Here is a 21815-nt window from a genome sequence, read left to right on the forward strand (position 1 = left end):
TTCTAGATGAGCTATTAGTTTTTATAGTCATTAGGTTACTAGCAGCATGAACTTTGGCTGACATACAGAGAGTGCAGCCAGGTGAATCATACAGCCCTTATATGCCCGACGTTGGAACAAGTTTTAGATATAAACTGGTGCACCTAGTGGTGGCTGCAGCTGAAGTTAACGTGTACTCGTGGGCAGGGACGGGGCTTTCCCAGTGACTAGCTGTCCCCTCACCTATTCCCACCGCCGCTCCTCCTCAGGGCAGATGGGATACGAGTCCCTTCTGTTCTCTTAATCTCACCTCGCTGCCTGCTGAAGTGGCCCAGCAAGGTGCCGGTGAGCGCTCAGGGGCGGCCAGTGAATATTGAGAGGCACATTCTTAAAGGGGGAAGATAAATTCAGAAGGTTCAGTGGGTTGACCAGTCTCAAAAAACTAGGCATACAGAAACTGAGCGCTAGTCTAGATACTTGCACATATATACTGTATGCTCAAGACTACAAGACCTCTGGGACTAACACAAAACGGGTTTGGGGAGCTTTGAGCCTCCCAGGAGAGTAGGTTTCTCACTTTTTAAGGTAGAGTTTTCACTTTTCTCTTCCCAGACAGCCTGGAATTTAAAAAGGGAGGCAGCCCCAGGGCCAGGCAGTGCCCTGAGCCACATTTGCCCCTGCAAAGTTTCAGCAGTGATGCTGACTTACGCTCCTGCTCATGGGTCTGAGCGCTTAGTGACCGTAATACAGAAAAACTTGTTACGATAACAAGTATAACTTGCTTCAGGGAGCACAGGAACCATAGACTGGGGCAATGCCAAACTGTTTTCCTGATTGATGGTACGTACAGCGCAACTGAAGCAGCAGAGAGCCACAGACTATAGACAAATTGTGAAAACGCATAATTCCATTGAACTTCATTTCAGTTGACTTTTGGCAATGTCCTTCCTCCTTCCTTCCTCTGGAAGCATTTTCCTCTTACTCCTAGTGACAGGCAACGAAGCCTGGTGAAAACTATGTGGTCACTTAGCAGTCTGCCAGGATGATTTTGTCCTGACGTTGGCTGTCAGCCCGTGCACCTGCTCCCAGCCACACTGTCCCTCCTCATTACCTAAATCTGTCATTTGGCCCCCACGGCCACACGTGAGGTGGTCTCGTTGTCAGCTAAGGCAAAGGCTCTGACAAACCGGCATCATCACCAGCAAAATAACTCTGCATCATCACAGCACTCATCATCAGTGGCAACGCAATGACCTTTGAAGATAACCGGGACAGGAAATCCATGGTAAAAAGCAAGTAGAATGGTAACTTAGGAAGTGATGAGACTAACACTGTAGGCGTTAAAAAGGACACACATCAAGTGCCTAATATGCATTAGCAAGCATGTGAATTTGCAGAGCTAGTCACAGCGATTTCAAAAATTACTGTTTCTGTTTGAAACAAGCACCATGAAGATGATACACACTTTTTTGGCTGTCTAGGAGCTTCTTGATACCTATTATGATAATGACGGTTACTAGTGGAACTCTCCGCAGAGAACAGAAACCCTGTTCTTTTGTACTGGTGCACACCTGATATAGCGCAGCTTCCAGCTATAGCAACTTTCTTTTGCTTCAGTGGAAAGCAGAATCTAGAAGAATGAATAATAATGGAACAGCATGAGGGCAGTAATATTTTTAGCAACTTATGGTTCATCTCAGTACATTTCTGACTACTATTTACAAAGCAAACGGTAACAAGGAGTTGCAAGATGTAGCATCAGCAAACAGGTTGTGTGTGTGTTCCTACCCATCCAGAGGACAGCAACGTCCGAGTACCAGCGCGTAAAAGGCCTTACCCTGCTTTTCTTCCCTTTTTCAAGAGACCGTCCCATGCAGTCACAGTGTTAGTGCTACCCCACCTAGTCGCTGCAAAGCACTTAACTTGGAACTGCTTTGTAGGAAAGTAAGAGGTAATCTTCATTTGATCCTGTGCGGGACAGTCTCTTACTGACCAAAACAGAGAGGACGCACATCAGCGTAGCACATTTTCTACACAGCATACCTACACTGACTTTCCGTACCTCCTAGATACTATCATAGATCCAGAGCTGCACATTGATGGGAGCTAGGAGAATATTCTGGGGAACTGTTGCTACATGCTTTCCCTCTCCTTACACAAGTTCACACAGGTCTGCTCCTGGCCATTGCCAGAGAGAAACTACTGGGCTAGACAAACATTTAATGTAATCCAGAACTGCTGCTCTTGTGCAATTACTTTGACGTAAACACCCAGCTGGGTAACTTTTGTAGTGCTGGCATTAAAGCTGCAAACCACCCAAGTCTCTGAAGCTACCTACTTAGAAAATTACTCATTTCAACCTTCAGCAAGTCTCGTGTTCACCTGCACTAGTTGCTACTGCCGAGCCTTGGGAAGAAACTCTTAGGGAAGAGGACATGTTCTCAGAGGGACAAATGTGGCTGTCGCTCAGCTCCAAGATCAAAACTCAAGTGGGTTTTTCCATTTTCTTTCCCCCAACACAACTGAATGGCCTGCCTGTTCTTTCCCTTGAAATAATAATAAACCACATTTATATTTAATGACTGAAAGACAAAGAGAAGACGGCAAATGTCAGCTGTAGCATGGGAATAAAGCTATTAATGGGGTATATGCAGGGACCAATTGAAGACAGGAGTGTGAGGATTGGACCCAGGCACTCCTCTTCTGCGTCCAAGTCATTTGCTCACATTTCTAACTCCCTCTTGCAACTCTTGTTTCAGCACCATTGTTTTATGACCAATGCTCTCCATTCGGGTTTACATGCACCCATTTCACCATTCGCCTCTGGGAAATATAAGCACTTCATGCTAAGGTTCTTGCACAATAATCTTTCTCCTTGTAATCTGGATTCCAGTTTTAACTATTCTGATCTTGTGCGTTACCTTCACATGAAGATGTAAAAGCTGGAGGAAATGAAGGCCATTATTTTCATTGGTAGTACTGATAACCTGCAATGACAGTTTTTCAGTTTTCCTTCAAATATTGGAGTAGTTAGGTTATAAAGACAAGATAAATGTTATGCCACTATTTTTTATTTGCTGTAATCAGTCAGCATCTGAAACAAAAACAAACACACTTTGGAATGCTTTTTTTCCTATAAGAATAATCAACACACTACTAGGCTACTATTAATATCAAGGCTAGGTAACACACTCTGGCATTAACAGTCCCTCCTTGAGCTGAGGAAGGCTAACTGAAGGATGCACAATCTTGACAAACGCAGACAGGATTTTTGCACAGTATGTGCACGCACACACGCTACTAAAGAAAATACTCCTCACTTCATAGTGCAGGCAGGCAAAAGCCAGACTTTTTATTTAAGTTTAAAATAACAAATACTCACCTATATCACAGTATACTGCTTAGTTTATCGCTTCTGCTTTGAATTCTGTGCTTTCATTTCATGTGTCTACATTTTGCAATTGTGTACACGCTACAAAATTAACCTTGTGTATCATTTAGCATCTGTGCATATCCGTTAGAGCTTAATGTTACACTGAAATTAAAAGAAATCTTGAATTTTAAGGTACTGAAAACAATCAATAAAATTCCACTGAAAAAAACAGTATAAATGTTTCTTATAGTACAGTACTCTTAATTTTATGTCAGCGTCATTTTAATGCCATAGTTTTCAATTATTCACTGTATAAAGAGAACCCTAGGGAAAAAAAAAAATACCTAAAATGCCATTCCTAAGTCTGTTAAACTCTGGTGATTTATGATATATGTACAGTATATAAATACATTTATGTATATATGTACATATATATTGGTTAACATTCATTATAAATAGAACTGTGTTAACTTAAGCAGTATAAAAATAGCCACTTTCCTGGGAACATGCAAACACAGTGTGCTCTCACCTAATCTATAAAACCCAAAACAACCAAAACCTTTAGCTCTGGATTTCTATAAATATAAATTTTAATTGAAGACTTTCAGCTGATTCAACCATAAAGTAAGTTTTTCCAGTAAAGATATAAAATCTGTTTGATGCTAGCTATAATTAAGCTCAAACACAGTATATTTTGGGTTATTTACTTTCAAGTATTTTTCCCATGTGCGCTAAATCTAGACACACTGCATTTTTTTTCTTTTACAGTAAAATATTATTCAGCTCTAAACACTAAAAGCCAAATTACAGGCGATCTGGCATGCTTGCACTGCAGGGAAAAGGCTCTCCTCTACACTATTCCTATGTGGGAGGCTGTCCTAATATGGCTATTTGTGCTCCAGATCTTTTGTTCACTGCAAAGCATTATCAAGATTCCCATATCGTAGATTCTTAAGGCCAGAAGAGAGAGTACTACAACCACTTAAGTCTCATCTCCTGCTTGCTGAAATTCACTCCGAGGTCCCTGCATTCAGCACAGTGACTGGTAGCTGGACTAAAACATCTCTCCGGTTACAGCCAAAGAGGTTCCAGCTTCGGAAGTTGAGCGAGATCTTGACTTTTTAGTGACTTTTCCCAGGGGGAAAAAATTGCGGTTCCATCCGAACCAAATGTGACATTTTTCCTTTTTTCTTGCCACATGAAAAACTGAAAAATTGTTTTGCCCCGAAACATTCCCTTATCCTCTAAGGTGCTCCGAGTACTAGTTAGAAAAGCAAAAGAAGAAAAAGGGGCTACGTTCAAAGGTGACACTAATTCTCTCCTCCACTTACCTATCAGCTCAGCAGAGAGCACACACTGGGTTGGACTGTGGAAGAAAGAGCACTGAGTCCTTCTTCTGCTGAACAGATTTCAACCATCTACTTGGAGAGTGCCATAAGCACATGACTCCGCCAATCGTGGCACACGCTGGCTCTTTTTCATTGCATTCCACATAGCTAAAAACTAAAAATGCACTCCTGCCCATTTCAGAGGACAGGGGACTGAAATGCAGCTGTCTCCCTTCCTTACTACCCTATCTCACCCAGCACTTTGAACTGGTCTTGCTACCTCTCAGAGTTACAAAAGTATTTCATACAAAGACAAACAGCGTGGAAGACTCAAGGCACACTCTCTTCAGAACAACATTTTTCATGTGATTTAGGGGACCTTTTAAGGAAGTAGGAAATTTGAATGTAAGTGGCATGGGCAAAGGAGGGACCAGAGCCTTTGTTTTCTCATTCCTAGAATTATTATTTGCACCTGCAAGTTACTGGGTAATAGAGGGATGATCTAGATACTCCCCGCCTCCAGCAGATCCTCCAGATATTGCTCTGGAAATGTTTTCCAGATTAAGATATTTGGTGTGTTTGGATTAGTCTGTGATGACGCTTCTGACAATCGGAAGTGCACATCCCAAAATTTGCTATGTCACCCAGTTGCAAAATGGGGCGTGCGACTAAATGAGTTGGATGTCAGTGAAGGCCTACTCTCCTGAAGATGTTGGATGAAGTTGCTTGTGCAAGCCTTTCTCTCTTACACCTCTGAAAGTGGTACACACAACTCCTTATCCCTCAAGCAAAATGGCCTAATGTTCCCAGCCACATCCTACATTTATTCCCTATTCCCAGGGTGGCTCCCACATTTTTCCCAGAAGTCTTTTCTATGTCAGAAGTGATGAATCCTTGTTAAAGTAGCACAGTCTTCCAGCTCTTATATTTTCAAAAAAAAAATATGAGGCATTCTATTTCTTATGGTAAGTAGCATAAATGCACCAAAACAACGGTATGGATACCCCCGTATTAATTGTTTAGAGAGCTGTCGTTGGAAGTTGGGGACTGGGAAGTCACAAAAGGCTCATTTGCCTTCTGATCGTCCTTCATGGAGGCTGCTTGGTCTGAGATGGAAGAGAAGGAGAGCTGGTCATGTTCCATTATATGCACTTGGTCCTCTTCCTTGTCCTTCTTCACATAAAACAACTTCCTAAATTTTTTGAGCTCATGGAGTTCACAGAAAGTCTCAAGAACCACCAACATTGCGATAAGGCCCAGCAACAGATAACCTGGGTAAAAAAAAAAAAAAAAAAAAAAAAAAAAAAAAGTGTTTTAATTATTAGCAAATTAAGTGGGCCTGGAACAGTTTTATCCCTGTAACTTTTCCCACCCCATCATCTCTGAATAGTATGTTAATTTTCTTTATGACCCAGTTTCAGAGCTCTGTAACCCACTTTGGACTGTCAAATCCTTTTTTTCTCCTCTTTCATTCTACAATCAACAAGACCCCAGATAATCAAAAAAAGTAACGCTAGTAGCTTTAATTGTTACAACCGTACAAGAGAAAAATATGTAAAGGCATTAAATGGAACAGAATACTAAAATTTACCCCATGCACACTCCCCCACTTACTTATGACCTTCATGATTATGTGCTCTTCAAAAGATTTTTTTCCCTTAATATTCCTACATGTTACAAACACAAGTAAAAATATGGCAGCTAACTATGGTTATTTGTTGTTTGCACCAGTTTAGCAGGACAAATCACTTATATTTCATGACAAGTTTTGAAATATTTTCCTTTAAAGTTTTAAGAAGATATCCAACACCCTGAAATAAGTGGAAAAACAAAGCAACTAGAAACATGTAAAAAACCAATAAAATAAAAATGAAAAATTACTGTAAAATTACTGCTGATATTTTAAAAATCTGACAAAATTTCTATATCTGATGACGCCTTGAAGATTATTTGCAATGTTTTACTAACATACATAAACCATCCAAACTTGGAGGTATTACTTAAATGATATTGCTGATGCCTTTGGTGGTGTACTAATTCTGATTTTTAAAGGTAATAGTCAGCTCTCATAGACTGAGGCTTTTGGAAATGGAGCTTTGTATGGTTAGCAGCCCACTGTGCTCTTCCCCCCCCCCCCCCCAAACATATGCATCTAGAATTTGAGGGAAGGTGTTAAAATGAGCACTTCTTAATCTCAATGTTTCATTAGATCCCTGCTACTGATCATTATAATTTAATGAGCAGCATGACTACTTGAATATTTTATCATTTGAAGGAGTAAATCAAGCAGGAGCTAGGTTTATAATTATTAGTACAACATGCTCATCCAAAGGCTGAACATTAAATGTGCTGAAAGAGCAACACAGATTAATTATTATAATCTACATATGGTCACTGTTCCGTTACCTAAAGGCATAAATATTTCACCTGTAGTTACAGATTATTCACTGGCAACAACACTCTCCTTTCCCTTCCAGGAGCACCATTAAATCAATATTGCAATACCAGGTACTGATCTAAATCAGCACTACAGCTAAAATTTAGGAATTGTTTTTAAGCTTTATCTCATGACATCAAATAGGAGACCTGCATTAACACAAGGATGAAGTGACAAAGCCACGCCAATTAAAAGGCATCTATAAATCTGCACTGAGAATTTCGTAATTGCCTCTGAAACTCAGTCCAGCTGATCACCACTTGATTTAGAAGAAGACTTGTCTTCTCCTAAATTTCTTGAAAAGCCTGTAGCACTCATTAAGCATTTTCTGATACAGAACTCCAAAAGCTTTCTTGAAGAAAATTTAGCTTTCACCAAGAAAACATTTTATACATCCTGTTTGGTTCCTTGAATTGTTCACATGAAAGGAAAGATAATAATTTAAAAGTTATGACCTTAAAAACTGTTGAAATTAAATATTCTAAGGCCATAACTTTGCCTAAAAGCTACTTTTTCATTTTAGTATTTCCTGCAATTTATTTCTTAAGTGTTCTAAAGATTGAAAAAGGATAATCTCAGACATAATGTTTTCTTCTGATTTTGAGTTTTCAAAACAGCTAGTTTTTACAAGGCCTTTACTATAGGTGACTTTCTCCATTCACTTCATGTAGCATCCCCAAATCAACTCTGCAGATCAGCAGGGTAATAATTAAAAGCTACTGCTGGTAAAATAAACATGATGCATAGAGGGGGAAATCTCCTGCAATGACAACAGGCCTGGCAGGAGAATAAAATAAAGTGTTCTGTTGGCTAGTTCAAGGCTCTGCTTCAAGGAATGAAAATTCAAGGCCCAATCTTTCTTTAGGTAAAACGCAAAGTCAAGTTAATGGATGCTTTGCCTACATTAGGATTGCTGGATCATGCACAGGAGCACAGACAAATGCGTACCTGCCTAAGAAATGGACCTGACAGGAAAAGTTTGTTTTGGCTGTTCATATCTTTTAACTGGTGCATCTGATGACCCAGGACTGTGCAGACTGAAGCCATATCAGAAACTGGGATGCTTCAAAACACTCTCACTGGAGAGTATTGCCCTGAGCATACATTCATTCAGTATGCCAACACAAAGACAATCTTCTTAGCTCTACTTTGATCAAATCACTGATCACTGTGCCTCTCTTCTGTGTCAAATATAATTAAACAATTCAAATTTAACATTTGTGGTCTTGCTTTGCTATCATCTCAGTCTACTTGTCTGGTACGTACCAGTGCCAGCTTCAGCTACCTTCTATTACAACTGGAGTCAGAAACTTTGCTATTCTGCCTCATTTCCCCTTGCTCCTCGACTCCTCTCTGTCCACCTGTCATCTCACCTGATGAGATGACCTTAGGTTACAAGGATCATCCTCCCATCTCTGTGGTGCACGGAAATCTTAGCCCAAGATGCTCATAACCATTTTCATAACAGTAATGTGAGCATTTTTTTCTGCTATTAATAGTAGACTAAGTAGCTATAGTTTAGCACAATGGAATTCTGGTTTTAGCTTCTTCTTTCTTAACTAAGAAAATTGACCTTATTTAAAGGTCTCCTCTTTGCACAGCTACCTACAATGCCCAGTTTGCTAGCTGACAGTTCACAAAACAATCACCATCCACAGAATGGAGAGGAAAAGTCTGACTTTTTTTTTTTTTTTTTTTTTTAAATCAAACGCCTTTTATTTAACTGGTTACTTTGATACTTACATGTAATTCCAATTTTATACAGCTCTCGGAATTTTTGATTGTAGCCTTCTCCTGGCACATAGTCTCCGAGGCCAATGGTGCTCAGCGAAATGAAACAAAAGTAAAAAGATTCCAAAAAATTCCAGTTGTCTTCCAGAACAGAAAATATTGCTGCTGGGATTAAGAAGAAGCACGAGACAGTGATGAACCCAAGGACTATAGCGTGGATGATTGCAACAACCTGCTTGGAGAAGCCCCAGCGAATGTGGAAATACAGTACAGGCCGCCTGGTGACATATATAATGACGCGCTGTACCACTGCTGTCAGGAAAAGCAGTGTAAATGGGATCCCGATGGCTGAGTAGATGATGCAGAAGGCCTTTCCTCCATCAGATAAAGGCACTGTGTGTCCATAACCTGGAACAAAGCACAGGAGGCACAGGTTGAGCTAAAGCTGGGAGCTCACATACCAATTTGATATTGGCTATATTGTGTGAGGGGAAAAAAAGACCACTTCACTATTGCTAATTCTGAATTCTGCTATTCTTGACAAAGGTCTGTCTTAAGCAGGCAAACAAAGCCTAAGTACTAGCAATAAGCAAGTAAAAATAAAAAAAAAAATTGTATATTTCAAAATTGTGAACATAATTCTATAAATGTTTATTTTGCAGAAGGAAATGATGCCTAGTCAGGAGTTGGAACCTATGCCAGGAAACCTGTGTTTTATTCTGGGTTTTCCTACTGACCTTTTTGTTTAGTTTTAAAAAGTGATGTAACTTCTTTTACCTACCTTGTCAAGCAGAATAATCCATACTGCAGAAAAATGTTCCTACATCTACTTTATAGTAAAACACTCTAAGACCTTTTGTGGGAATCATTTAAATTACATAGAAGTATTATAATCAGCATTCCATGCTATATACTTCCATACTTCCTCAAGGTGTTTAGATGATAATCCAACAAAGATATCTAAAAACAGAACAACCATTTTCACAGCAGAACTCCTGGGATCTAACCACTGTCGCTGGATTTTTACCTAGTCATTTACACACTAGAAGCATCAATAGCGATCTGTTCAGAGTGCAGGAATGTATCCACTGGTGTACAGGCTGATCATGGCCAGCGATCTCAATTCCACAAATGTGTGCAATTACACTTGTACCTAGCGCAAGCAGCTATGCTGCCAAAGCACACTCTGCCAGACAGCCTGGTTCTAAATGTAAATCACAGGCACAGAAAAGAACAGTAAATCCAGCGTAAACCAGGAATGCTTTCTTCTGTTTGCCAACTAAAAAATGAGTATTTTGTTTTCATTGCAGCAAGGAAGAGGAAATCTCTTGAAATCTAGTTTGGGCAGTCTTTACGCTGATATCAAACCAAGCAAGTGCAGACAGGCCCTAGTAATTCTGCAGCCCCAAATCTGCCAGTTCATTTGGGTTACGTTACTGCTGCACAACGAGGCATTTTCCAGAGCTACTGCAACTAGCTATCTTGAGGAGCCCAGGCAGAGCTGAGTGCGTACAGGGTTATGCTGCTTCTGATCTCTGAACTGGGCTCACTCTGCACTCACCCAGTCTGCCCAGTGCAGCACTGGACTGGGCAGACATTCCCTGAGGGCTCCTGGGAACCCCCTGCCTGCTCCCCTGTGACACTGGCTGCTCTGCAAGCCCCTTAAGGTTTTATATGAACACAAGAGATTTCCCCTCTACGTTAATGAATTTAATAATAGAAGCATTGCTCTTTTAAGTTTTCCAGCAGAGTAAGAAAAGGAAATGTTCTTTTTATTTCAGATGCATAGAGACACTTCCAGACAATGAAAGACGGGCAAAACGTCTTATCGTTACAACCTACAAAGTCTTAGAGAAGAAACGCATGAGGTGTAGTTTCTCCATGTTAGCTAACCTGACAGGAAACTTCAGTTGTATCTGAATTTTAATGACATTATGAATAATTTACCCAAGCTCAATCTTTTGAATCCCAGAAAATCGTATTAATTAATGGCTTTTTTTCTTGCTCACCTTCTGTTTGCTTTATCCGCTTTGAGATAAGAGAACCGGAACTGCACAGAGCACGCCAGACACAGCTGAATCAGATTTATGAAGTTGCAGAGAAGGTTTTTCACCCTGTGTTCTACTCCGTCCCTAATAACGCTGGACGTCTGACTGGTGTTTCTGACTACCACTGAGCTGACCCTTTCTTGGCCCTGTCTATCGGAACTCCAGGATCTTGCCCCTCCAGCAAGATCCGGGGATCCACAAGTACAGATCCCATCACTTCATATGTGAAACTATGACTGGTTTTGCTGTGTGCATGACCTAACATTTTATCTGCACTCATTTTCACGTGCCATTTTACTGCCCAGTTGCCCTGTGGCTCTTCCATCATCCTTACTGCCTTAAATAATTTTGTGTCTTTAGCAAACTTTGTTACCTCCCTCTTCCAGGTCATTTGTGAATACGTTGAACAGCACAAGCTGTTCACAACACAGGCCTCCAAGGAACAACCCTTGTGACATTCCCCTACTTCAAGAAGTAACCACTTTCTCCTACTCTGTTTTCTATCTTTCCCTATCTCACATCCATATGAGGACCAGCCCCAGTTGCTTAGTTTTCCTGAAAGCATTTTGTGACAGACAATCAACTCCAAGTTTGGAAGAGAAGAAAGATGTGTGTTCTGAGTAGATCACAGGGTATCTAAAACTGACCCATGTGACACAAACACAAAAAAGGCAAATGCAATGCTCTATCACATCAAGGTGTCTTCAGTAAAGCAAAACTAGAGGTGTGTCATTAGAGTAAGATGCAGATGAGACCTCATCTGGACTAATCTACCTCATTCTGTATATCCACACTTAAAGAATGAATTCACACTGGAAGAAGAGCAGAGAAAGGTTACTGAAACCATCAGGAGAAGAGAGACTATTTTATGAGAGGAAGATAAAAGTGGTTGGCTTCCTCAGCACAGCTGAATGGAGGCTGAAAACCGACATAGTATCTCCCTGTTAATGCATCAGCATACAAGTGCTACCAAGGGAAAAGAAATGCTTTAGATGAAGAATAAGATTGCCACACAAACAAACAGCTTTGATGTAGCGTGAATAAATTTAGTCTAGAAATCAGAAAAAGGTTTTTAAGCTTCAGAGAAGAGTTTTTTGAGCAGCCATCCACTTTCAGTACTGGGGAAAGAACCCAGCTATGTTTAAAATGGAGCCTGAGGAAGCTCGGTAACTTTATGGACAGTGCAATATCATGAGGCTATACATGACAAGCAGAAGTTGAGCTTGCAGACCTGGAAAGTCCCTTGCAAGCTCCAGGTTCCTAAATTTAACATGTTTGCACTGTACAACTAATCCAAGCTTTCATTAATTTGAACCCAAACATCTGTATCATGCATACAAAAAAAAAAAAAAAAAAAATCTCTGACACATTTGTCGGTTCATTATGCACACAGCAGGTTGATGGTGATTTAATTCCAGCCTCTGTGCTGACCCAGGCAGCAATCAGCTCATTTCTTGGTGAGCAGAGGTTCTGTTACCTCTCCAATACTTCACTCATAATCCCTCCTGAAGGACAGAAATTATCCTTCCAGGTGCTACACAGTATGCACCCAGACTCCGAGGAAAGTGTAGAATGAGAAAGACTATTACTGGAAAGTTTGCAACAAGGTTATATTAAACTGGGTGCTCAGAGTAGCCTGCCTGTTAACCCTTACAGAATTTTTTCCAATTCACAGAATTAGTTGAGGTGCCTGAAGCAGATGCTACCTTCTAAGGTCTGCTCTGCCATCCTGGTAAGGTTGTCATATCACTTAAGGGACAGCTGAGGGGTTGTGTATCTGCTCCTCAGCTGCTAACGATGACAGGAACTATAATACTACAGAGTGTTTACAGTTTCAGACTGAGGAGAGAATATATGTTCTGCTCAACCAGCAGCAGTAAGAGGATGACATCTTCCAAAAGCAATGGATGAGTGATCAATGTTTGCTTGCTACTCAGGATACAGACTCACTGCTTGGGAATGATTATATTGAAAAGCTTGAGCTAGAACAGTCACAATTTATGAGGCTATGGCAAGGGGGGAGGAAAAAGATCCACATTTTTTCCCAGTATGAAATTGCTTCTATGTGACTTTTCCTAACAATGCCTATAATCTTAGTCATCCCTGTACAAAAGTCATTAAAAAAAACCCAACACAACCATACATTAAAAGAGAGGAAATTACAGATCCGAGGCAGTAGATACTCCATGTCTGATTTCAGACACCTGCGCTCTATTGCCTCCCATCTCTGCCCCTCCACCTGTTTGTAGCTTCTTTGTACTGTAACCTCTTCAGGGAAATTCCCTTCTATAATCCCTCCATAAAGTGCCTAGCCCATGCTAGTTCTATATAAAAAATAGATAATAAAATGTATGCTGATTTGCGTTTTTCAGTGGAAACTACCATGTTCAGAAGCATTACAACTGCAATCCTAAGATATTCTTTTTGTTATCAGAAAAGGACGCTCACAAAAAGGGGGCTACTTATGAAGACATTTCTTTATTCTATCAAGGAGATTTGCTATGGGTGACTAGAATTAAATTGCCCATGTAGCATATCTGATAACTGTATTACTGGTTATGAAGACAGACAAGATTTACTGAATGCTGTGTTTTCACATGTATAATGCAAATATCAGATAACAACCACCTGTTTAAAAGCATTGGCCTTTGAAAAACCAAACCCTCTGTTAACATGCCCGAACTCAGAAGCAAAGTAACACCAGAGATAAAAGGATATTACTCACATAGAATCCCTTCTATTGTCTATTCATAGCTTAGAGGCACCATTCCTTCAAAAAAGCTCACAGAATAAAACGCACGCAAGGCCAGCAGGATTTGCCAAATTAAGCGAGATCAACGCTCCATCTCGCTCAGTGTCTTGAGATAGACCATATTTGGTAGATCACACAAAGAGCAAAACCCCACAAGATGTAGACAGTTGAGCTTCAGTTCTGTTCACATATGGGGATTTTTTTCTTAAAAGTCAGTTACTCTCTTATGACTTGGAGGACTTCTACTGTTATAAGTTTACATAAATATAGAAAAATGTCTTGATCTATTCTGATGTAATTTTGAATGTCATCATAGTCTACAAAAGTGGTTATTTTTAAAAATCATTTAAAATGCTTAAATCTTTTTACATTGATCTTGGTGCTTTGAGTTATACAGGTCAATTATGTGTTCAATAAAATATTTACTCTTCCATTTACTGTCTTTCAAGTCGGTCTGTTGCTCTTGTATCTTTTTAGAAAGGTTTGGTCACGACTTTTCTATACTTTTCAATGGTTTGTAACCCTCCTGTGCATGCTCCTCTTTTAGTTATTTTCTCTTCTGTCTTACCTGTGTCTAATTGTTCCTGTTAGATTCCTTTGTAGAGAAATACGCAGAATTGATCATTATATTCCAGTTAAGATATATTTTCTCCCTCCATTTTTATATAGCATCACACTTTGTTTTCCAGAGTCTCTGGGTAGCTTACAACAATGTCCAACTCGTAACAGCCCATGTCAAACCCAGCATTGCATACGAGCATTGCACACTACTCTTCCATCCTGTGTTAGTCTGGCACTTGTTGGCACCAGGTGTTTTCTCCTTTCATCCCTCTCAGATACTGGTTTGACCAATCTAAGCAGTTCTGTATCATCGCTGCTTTGTCTCTTCAGAGTTCAGTCCCTCCTGTAGCTCATTAATTGGTCTTCTAAGAAACAGCGGTCTTCTTACAGGTCTTTCAGGACCCTGAATTGAGCATTCAGTGCCAGAGTGCAGAGGTACTGCAATTCTGTGTTGCGATAACCCAGCCTGGACTTCCACACAGAAGTCCCCAGAGTCTGCCCTGAAGGACGGATGTTTGAGTGTTGTAAATGGATCTGACATCAGCTGAGGCAAGCAACAGGCAAACAGAGGTGCTACAGCCCTCGGAAAGTTTCCCCCAGACAGCCTCTCCCAAGCAATGGTGATGAAGCCTGGAAGGTCTGCATGCAGGCTGCAGCACTGGCTCTTTCTCTTGCCCCTGTGTTACACTCCCAGGGCATCGGCTGTCCACGACTGCTGTCATGGGCTGGTACATGAATGGGGACCACCATCCACAGCATTAAAGCTCACTTCTCTCCGCTCATGAATGAAACGGTCAATGGGTTTGTGTTGTCTGTTGTCTTCTTCCAGGTGCTCTTCTCCCTCTTTCCTACCACAGGTTTTGTCAAGCCACTGCTCCTGTGGGTCTCCCTGGCCCCAGGTGACCTGCTGCAAGACCACCAGCCCTATATGGCACCACTGAGCTTCCCAGGGTGGGGAGGGGGTTATCTTCAGCACATCCAGTGTCCTCCCCAACACACCCATTCAGACGGCAGAGTCATAACGCCCAGCCCCAATGTGGTAGCACAACAAAACAAGCGTGCTTATCCCTTTGCTGGTTTGAGTCAGTGTCCCTGAAGAGAAGTCAGCCCTTTAAGTCTGCTCGTAATCTCAAAATGCCCCAATAGGTGAAGTGAATCATGTGCTAGGTATTAAAGTTACGCAAAAATCTTTCATTCATCCCAAGCGTAACATGACTCACTGGAATATGATGATGATGATGAAGGTCAATGATAATATTTACATAATTTCTACACTGTGATTTTTATAAACCTTTGACATTTTCCACTATGTTTAACAGTGAAATACATCCTTCTTCATAACTGGTCTATTATCTTCTAAGATAAAAAGGAAATGTCAGGCGATGGTAGATCCCTGTGGTAAGAGAGAGCACAAGTAAGTCTCAAGTATTTTTTCTATTGCAAGGAAGAGCATAGCAGCAACCAAAGTGATCAGAAACTTGTCCTACAGAGTTCAAACCAACAACATTATGATTGAAGTAGCTGATTAGGAAGTTGATGTAAAGTACAGCAGCTGACTGGGCCATTTGCAGGCAAAAGGTCATTCATACAGAATGAAAGAAATCATAAAAAAAGATATGGTATTATGCAGCATATCTACACATGCCAAAGCATCTGCTCAGAATTAAATACTTTCAGAAAAGGTATTTTACTTTTTCTGCTTCTATAGGGTGTGCACTGGGAAGGACCAGCTTTAAAGATGGCTGATAGACAGGTAGTTAATCAGCCTTTTAGCACACCATTGCACATAAGCCTTTCTTCCCTGTAATACAGACAGAAAAAAGAATATAAAGGACTGTAAACAGACATGAAAACTGGTCCACAGTGAAAAGCGTGCAAAACAGTAGCATTGTGCTGCTAGAAAAGACTTTACAGAACTCTTATTCAGAGATTTGAGACCGAGCAATACCATTAAAACAAGACATTAAAACAGAGTTATATGTTAAAAAAAGGTAAAAATTACAAGTTCACCAACACAGTTTTGTTAAACAAACCTGAGAACTTTGATTTCCAGCCAGGCTGAGATAAGCTACCCTATATGGCAGAAAGGAGGAGGAAAAATTGCACTATGACAGGCATTTTTAAGCAGAGGAAACCCATTTGGATGTTACATTTTGCTGCCTCCTCAGTTGAGCTAATGGAACTGGTTTTGTGTGCACTGAAGGAGGGAGGAAGAGGTGCTGTAAACTGAATTGATGAAATTATCTGGGTTTAAAAGAGGAAAAAAAAAAAAAAAGAGGGAAAGGGAAAGTGAGGAGGAGGAGATTTGTCTGAAACCTAGATCATTTCACTAATAAAAACTTAACAGCACAGCCCTCAGAGTTGCATTGGCATAATTAGGGAAGTGATGAAGGGTGTGGCAGAAACCTCTTAAACCAGTTTTGCCACTAAAGAAAACACTCATTAGGTTCATCCTCACACTGCACCAGTAAGGGTGATTTAAACTTCCAGCTGAGGTGATTTAGTATGGTGCTACTCCAGCTCCCTTCAATAATAATATAAACCTCAAACCTCACTAGAATAAAAGTAGTAAAAACACATTTAAACAATTAAATCAACCATGAGGATTAGATCTTCTCCATAACGATTTCTCACCTAATCACTTCTCAGAATAGAGAAGTGATTTTTTTGCTTTGCCAATTTCTAGTGTCAAGGGACAACTTCCAAAAAAAAAAAAAAATTCCAACACACTGATTTGCATGTATCTACTAATGGTACATGGTTTCAATTCCTTCTGAGACTGTCCTTTGCTGCCATTAGTTATTGAAGCCAAAGACTACTAATTCCTCTGAATCCATGTCCTGCTAGCCAGGTTTGGAGTTGCCTTGGAAAGGACCAGGTTCATATAATCAGTTCACAAACATCACCTGCTGCAGCAAAAAAGGCTGAAATGGCTTTGAACATAGTCAGTTTAGTAATAAGGTTGTATGAGTAATTTGCTGGCTGTCAGCAACATCTGAACCCAAGTAACAAGCCAATGGCATGGATATATTGGCTTCTATGCTCAAAGCCAGTTTCAAAACCAATTCCTACCGGAACAGCTGTACGTCAGAACATTTACATCTTGCAAAGCATATAAAGTCTGCCACATCCATTCCTGCACAGGAAGCAATATTTCACCTGCCCAAAGAAACCAAGCTAGAAACTGCATCCACAGATGCTGGGAAAAGGGGACGTTGATGAATGAAACTGGGGAAAATGTTTGTATGAAGACAAGGGATACTTCCACACTATTTACGTGAATACCTTGAGATAAACAGCTGGCTTTATGGTCTCGTATTTGGTACTGTTTAAACTGCCCAAGGATTTGTATCAGTGCTGGCAAAACACTGATGTTCAGTTCCTGTTCTGACTAATATGATCCGGGTAAGCCTAAATAACCAGTCTGACAGTGGATATAGCTACATACTGACAGTAACACATCCACATTCACAAAGCATGGTGACTGTTAATAATAAATAAATAAATAAATAAACCCAACATTTCATGCTGGGAGCAGAAGGAGTAATGATTCCAATTTTCTACTGAGGATGTTCTTAACCCTCTGAAAAGTTAACCCCTTTCCTGCAATAAGCCCAATCCCAACTCCATACCTTCCCTGGGAGTCCCACATGAAGAGACAGCAAAAGCTCTTACTGACCTGGACCTATGCACAGGGTGGCACTTCTGGTGGAAAAACACTTCTATAGAAATAAATACCCATATAAAAATACATTCAAAATTCAGTATTTAACAAATAATTTGTGTATATAATATTATTTTTAAATAAATGTAATAAGCATTTAGAACTTACATAAATATTTAAAACTAAACTAAAACATGTATGAAAACGTTTCATATCTGATCTGAGTTGTCTCAGTGCCAGGAGGCACGCAAGGCGCGAACATGGTTCTTCCACTTCGATCGGTCTGCGGCTGCGTGCTCTGGAGTCCCAAGGGCCACAGCGCAGTCTTCTGTTGGTTTCTTCCTCAAGACATGACCGATCCAGTTCCACCTCCTCCTCCTCACTTCATTACTGATTTTCTCCATCTCTGCCATTTCGGGTTTTTTTTAAAGTTGATGCTCGTCGTTTCTGCAACTTTTTATTTTTTTTCTGGGAGGAGGTAGTTGGCCTCCTGCCCAACCCCCATGACTTGGAGGGCCAGTGGTTTTTCTGTCAGGGTGGCCTTCCCTTAGGCTGCGTTGGTTCGCGGCACCTTCTTCAATTTTATCCGGTGCACCCTCCAGAGAGGGATCCCCTATCCACCACCCAGGGGACGCGCCTTCTAGCCGTGCAGCCCCAGCCGAAGGAAACGTTTCATATATCCCACAATAAATATCACTACTGTTTATATTCTCTTCAGTTATTGTATACTTATTGTGCTACCAAAACAGAATAAAAATATTTCCTTGCCCTCAAAACGTACAACTTCAGTATAAAATATAAGGCAGCCAGTGAACACGAGTGGAAAGGTGGAAAAGAATTAGATGATACTGAGCAGCGTGTGACACAACAGCATCCATGTGCCACCTGCACCATCACTACTTAACCTACCCTTTCAGGTATTTATATACCTTGATGAGCTTCCCCCTGAGCCTTCTCTTCTCCAGGCTGAACAGTCCCAGCCTCTCCCACCCCTCATATGAGAGACGCTCCAGTCCCTTCATCATCTTAGTGGCCCTTCACTGGACTCTCTCCAATAGCTCCGTACCTTTTTCGTACTGGGGAGCCCAGAACTGGACCCAGCACTCCAGGTGTGGCCTCACCAGTACTGAATAGAGGGGAAGTATCACTTCCCTCGACCTGCTGGCAACACTCCTAATGCAGCCCAGAATACCATTAGCCCTCTTTGCCACCGGGGCATGCTGCTGGCTCTCTTTGGCCATTAATTATGCAAGGAAAATTGAAAGTGCATTAGGCCCGTTCAGATGAGTTTAACAATCAGGACCAGAATAAAATCATACATTGTGTATCTATTAATTTTCTTAACTATAGAAAAATTATAGTACTATTTGTTTACAAAAAGAACTCCTGTATCTTTTTTGCTATTATAAGCCCATTTACAATTTTCTAGAGCAACACATGCTGTCCCCTTCTACAGCTTAGCAGCCCTGGGAACTCTCAAGTTCCAAAACCATTTTATAATTCTAAAATTATGGCACAGAAATCCTGATATCATTCATGTTAACCATTAACCCATTTCTGTGATCTCCAAGGAATATTCTTTTTCTTTCCAGCTAGGAAACGTGTTAAGATGAATTTTGCCTTTGTTCCAACCTAGCTGCCGATGCTGGAGAATTGTCTGTTTGAGGAGAAATTTCTATACCCTGTACTATATTAAGGTTGCTGTGCACCTTTATATAAACACGAGATATAGGAGGCAGGAATATTGCCAATGTGGCCTGGGCATGTCTTTCCAATTCCGTTTTTTTCCTGTACCAATTATGCAGCAGGAGGAAATGTCATCACCTTAAATATTCAGGGCAAATGACAATAACGCACAAATAACCTTTTCTTTCTTTATTTCTTCACATTCTGACATACTTTCATATGAATTATTATAAATACTTTCTCTCATGTAGAGATTAAAACATAGACATGTCTTTTCAAAGTAGGAAAAAACCCACATTCTTGAAGACTGATGAAAATAGCTTTGCTCCACCTGTGAGTTAGCTGCTCTTGTGACCCACAAACACTAGTATAAAAATGCACGTTAAAAACATTTTTTCAATAAAATTTGAGTAACAAAACACAAAGCAGTACAAGTACCCTGTTGTCATTTCAATCAGCAAGAGAAAAGCTGCAGTCAGCACAGGAGGACCCCTGGAAATTATATATGTATAGACGGTAATTTTCCATTTAAAAAATGTGATAATTTTTGATGCTGTTCACATCCCACAGAGGCAGTAGGAGAAATTACATGATGTCATGATGAAGAAAATGTTTTTGTGTTGTTGGGCTTGTCAGCAAAACAAGTCCTCTAAAACATGAAAATAGTTTGGTTACAACAAGAGCTGAGATCTTGTTCTAAAACTCTCATCTGAATGTAATGAAAAAAACAACACATGATCATATTACTTAAAGGATCAAGTATCTGCCAATCCCTGCCCAGAACCAATTACTTTTGACTATTGGAATGTAAAGTATAGCAACAGAAAAAATAAATAGGGAAAAAAAAAAAAGAATTGCATAGTCACCTTGTTTACATTAGTATTACAGCACAGTAAATGTGGATCCGTAGAGCGGAATACTTGGTAGTGTGGACCTAAATTCATCATCATATTTAGGGAAGCCAGTGTTTACTTCAGATTTGCTCTACTCTGTTCGCAAAGACTGGATGCCCAGTGAGAGCTAAGATGTGCTTCACTGTTCTCCAAGAGTGCCAGTTTCAGGTTGTTCAATTGAAAAGAAGTCCAGTCTGCATACTCCAAAACCGCTCCACAAGCGTGGAGCCAAAGTGGGAAGTGGGAACTATCTGGAGATTTGTTTCGGCAGTGCACTCTTGATCTGAACCAAAACACTACTGCAGGGCCAAGAAATCTGGCAGACTTAGTTGCCTTCAGAGTTTGAAACGGAAGTTAACAGCACTTCTCTAGCACCAGCTCCTGCACTCATGTTCAGCAGGGCTATGCCAGAGTGCCTTAAAAGCACAGTTCCCACATGTGAAGTGTTTCCACTTCTCTGACAGGCTCCAGATTTTTTGTAGGAAAGACTTTCACTTATAGTTTCTGAATTGCCATCCTGACTCAGTAAGATGAACGACGACAGTATTTACAGTCTGTGAGGCTACCTGAACCACAGGTCACTTGAGAACATACCAGGATGGACCATGAAGTGAAGGGAAACTAGATATACCTCTGGGCCAAACCAAACAAATGCTAGTATTTTCTCATTCTGACCCAGATATTCTATGTTTCCTTTCATCAGAAAGTTCATCTGCTTACAACACCATGCAAGGCAATGCATGCCAGATGCAAAGACTACAGCCTGATGGGTATACTGAATGGCTAGCAAGCAGTAACGTTTTGACCATTTACAGTAACTGCTGTTTTAGACAGTATTTACGCATAGTTACTATTTAAGTGAAAAACATTACAACCATATAGCAGTGATGCTAATGATGAAGTCATTCCCATACCAGCAGTTAAGATCCATATCGGGGGGGGTTACAAGGAAGCGCTCAGTACAGATACTGCAGAGTAGAAGGATGTGTTGCACTAGAGCAGCACAACAGCAGATGGAATCCACTGCACAGGAACCAAATGCAGACAAAAGAGTAAGTACAGAAATTAGTATGTCCCTCCCACATCCGAGATGATTATTAGTGAGTACATCCTGGTTTCAGCCAGGATAGAGTTAATTTTCTTTCTAATAGCTGGTATAGTGCTGTGTTTTGGATTTAGGAGGAGAATAGCATTGATAACACAGGGATGTTTTAGTTCCTGCTCAGCAGTGCTTACACAGAGTCAAGGCCTTTTCTGCCTCTCACCCCACCCCACCAGTGAGTAGGCTGGGGGTGCACAAGAAGCTGGGAGGGGACACGGCTGGGACAGCTGACCCCAACTGACCAAAGGGATATCCCATACC

At 40.7% G+C, this 21815-nt stretch overlaps 1 protein-coding gene across 1 annotated transcript in view; it reads right to left on the minus strand.

Annotated features, from left to right (window-relative positions):
- Window positions 1–5691: 5691 nt before the first annotated feature.
- KCNK1 (potassium two pore domain channel subfamily K member 1) overlaps window positions 5692–21815 on the minus strand; it is a gene marked incomplete at both ends in the record, with an annotated part of 34332 nt that continues 18208 nt past the window's right edge. Inside the window, 2 exons of the mRNA XM_082308035.1 lie at window positions 5692–5951; window positions 8861–9256. Coding sequence (XP_082164161.1) covers window positions 5692–5951; window positions 8861–9256 — 656 coding nt within the window. The remainder of the gene's footprint in view (window positions 5952–8860; window positions 9257–21815) is intronic.

The sequence above is a fragment of the Platalea leucorodia genome (genome assembly GCF_965183815.1).
Source record: "Platalea leucorodia genome assembly, chromosome: 3".
Classification (NCBI taxonomy): Eukaryota; Metazoa; Chordata; class Aves; order Pelecaniformes; family Threskiornithidae; genus Platalea; species Platalea leucorodia.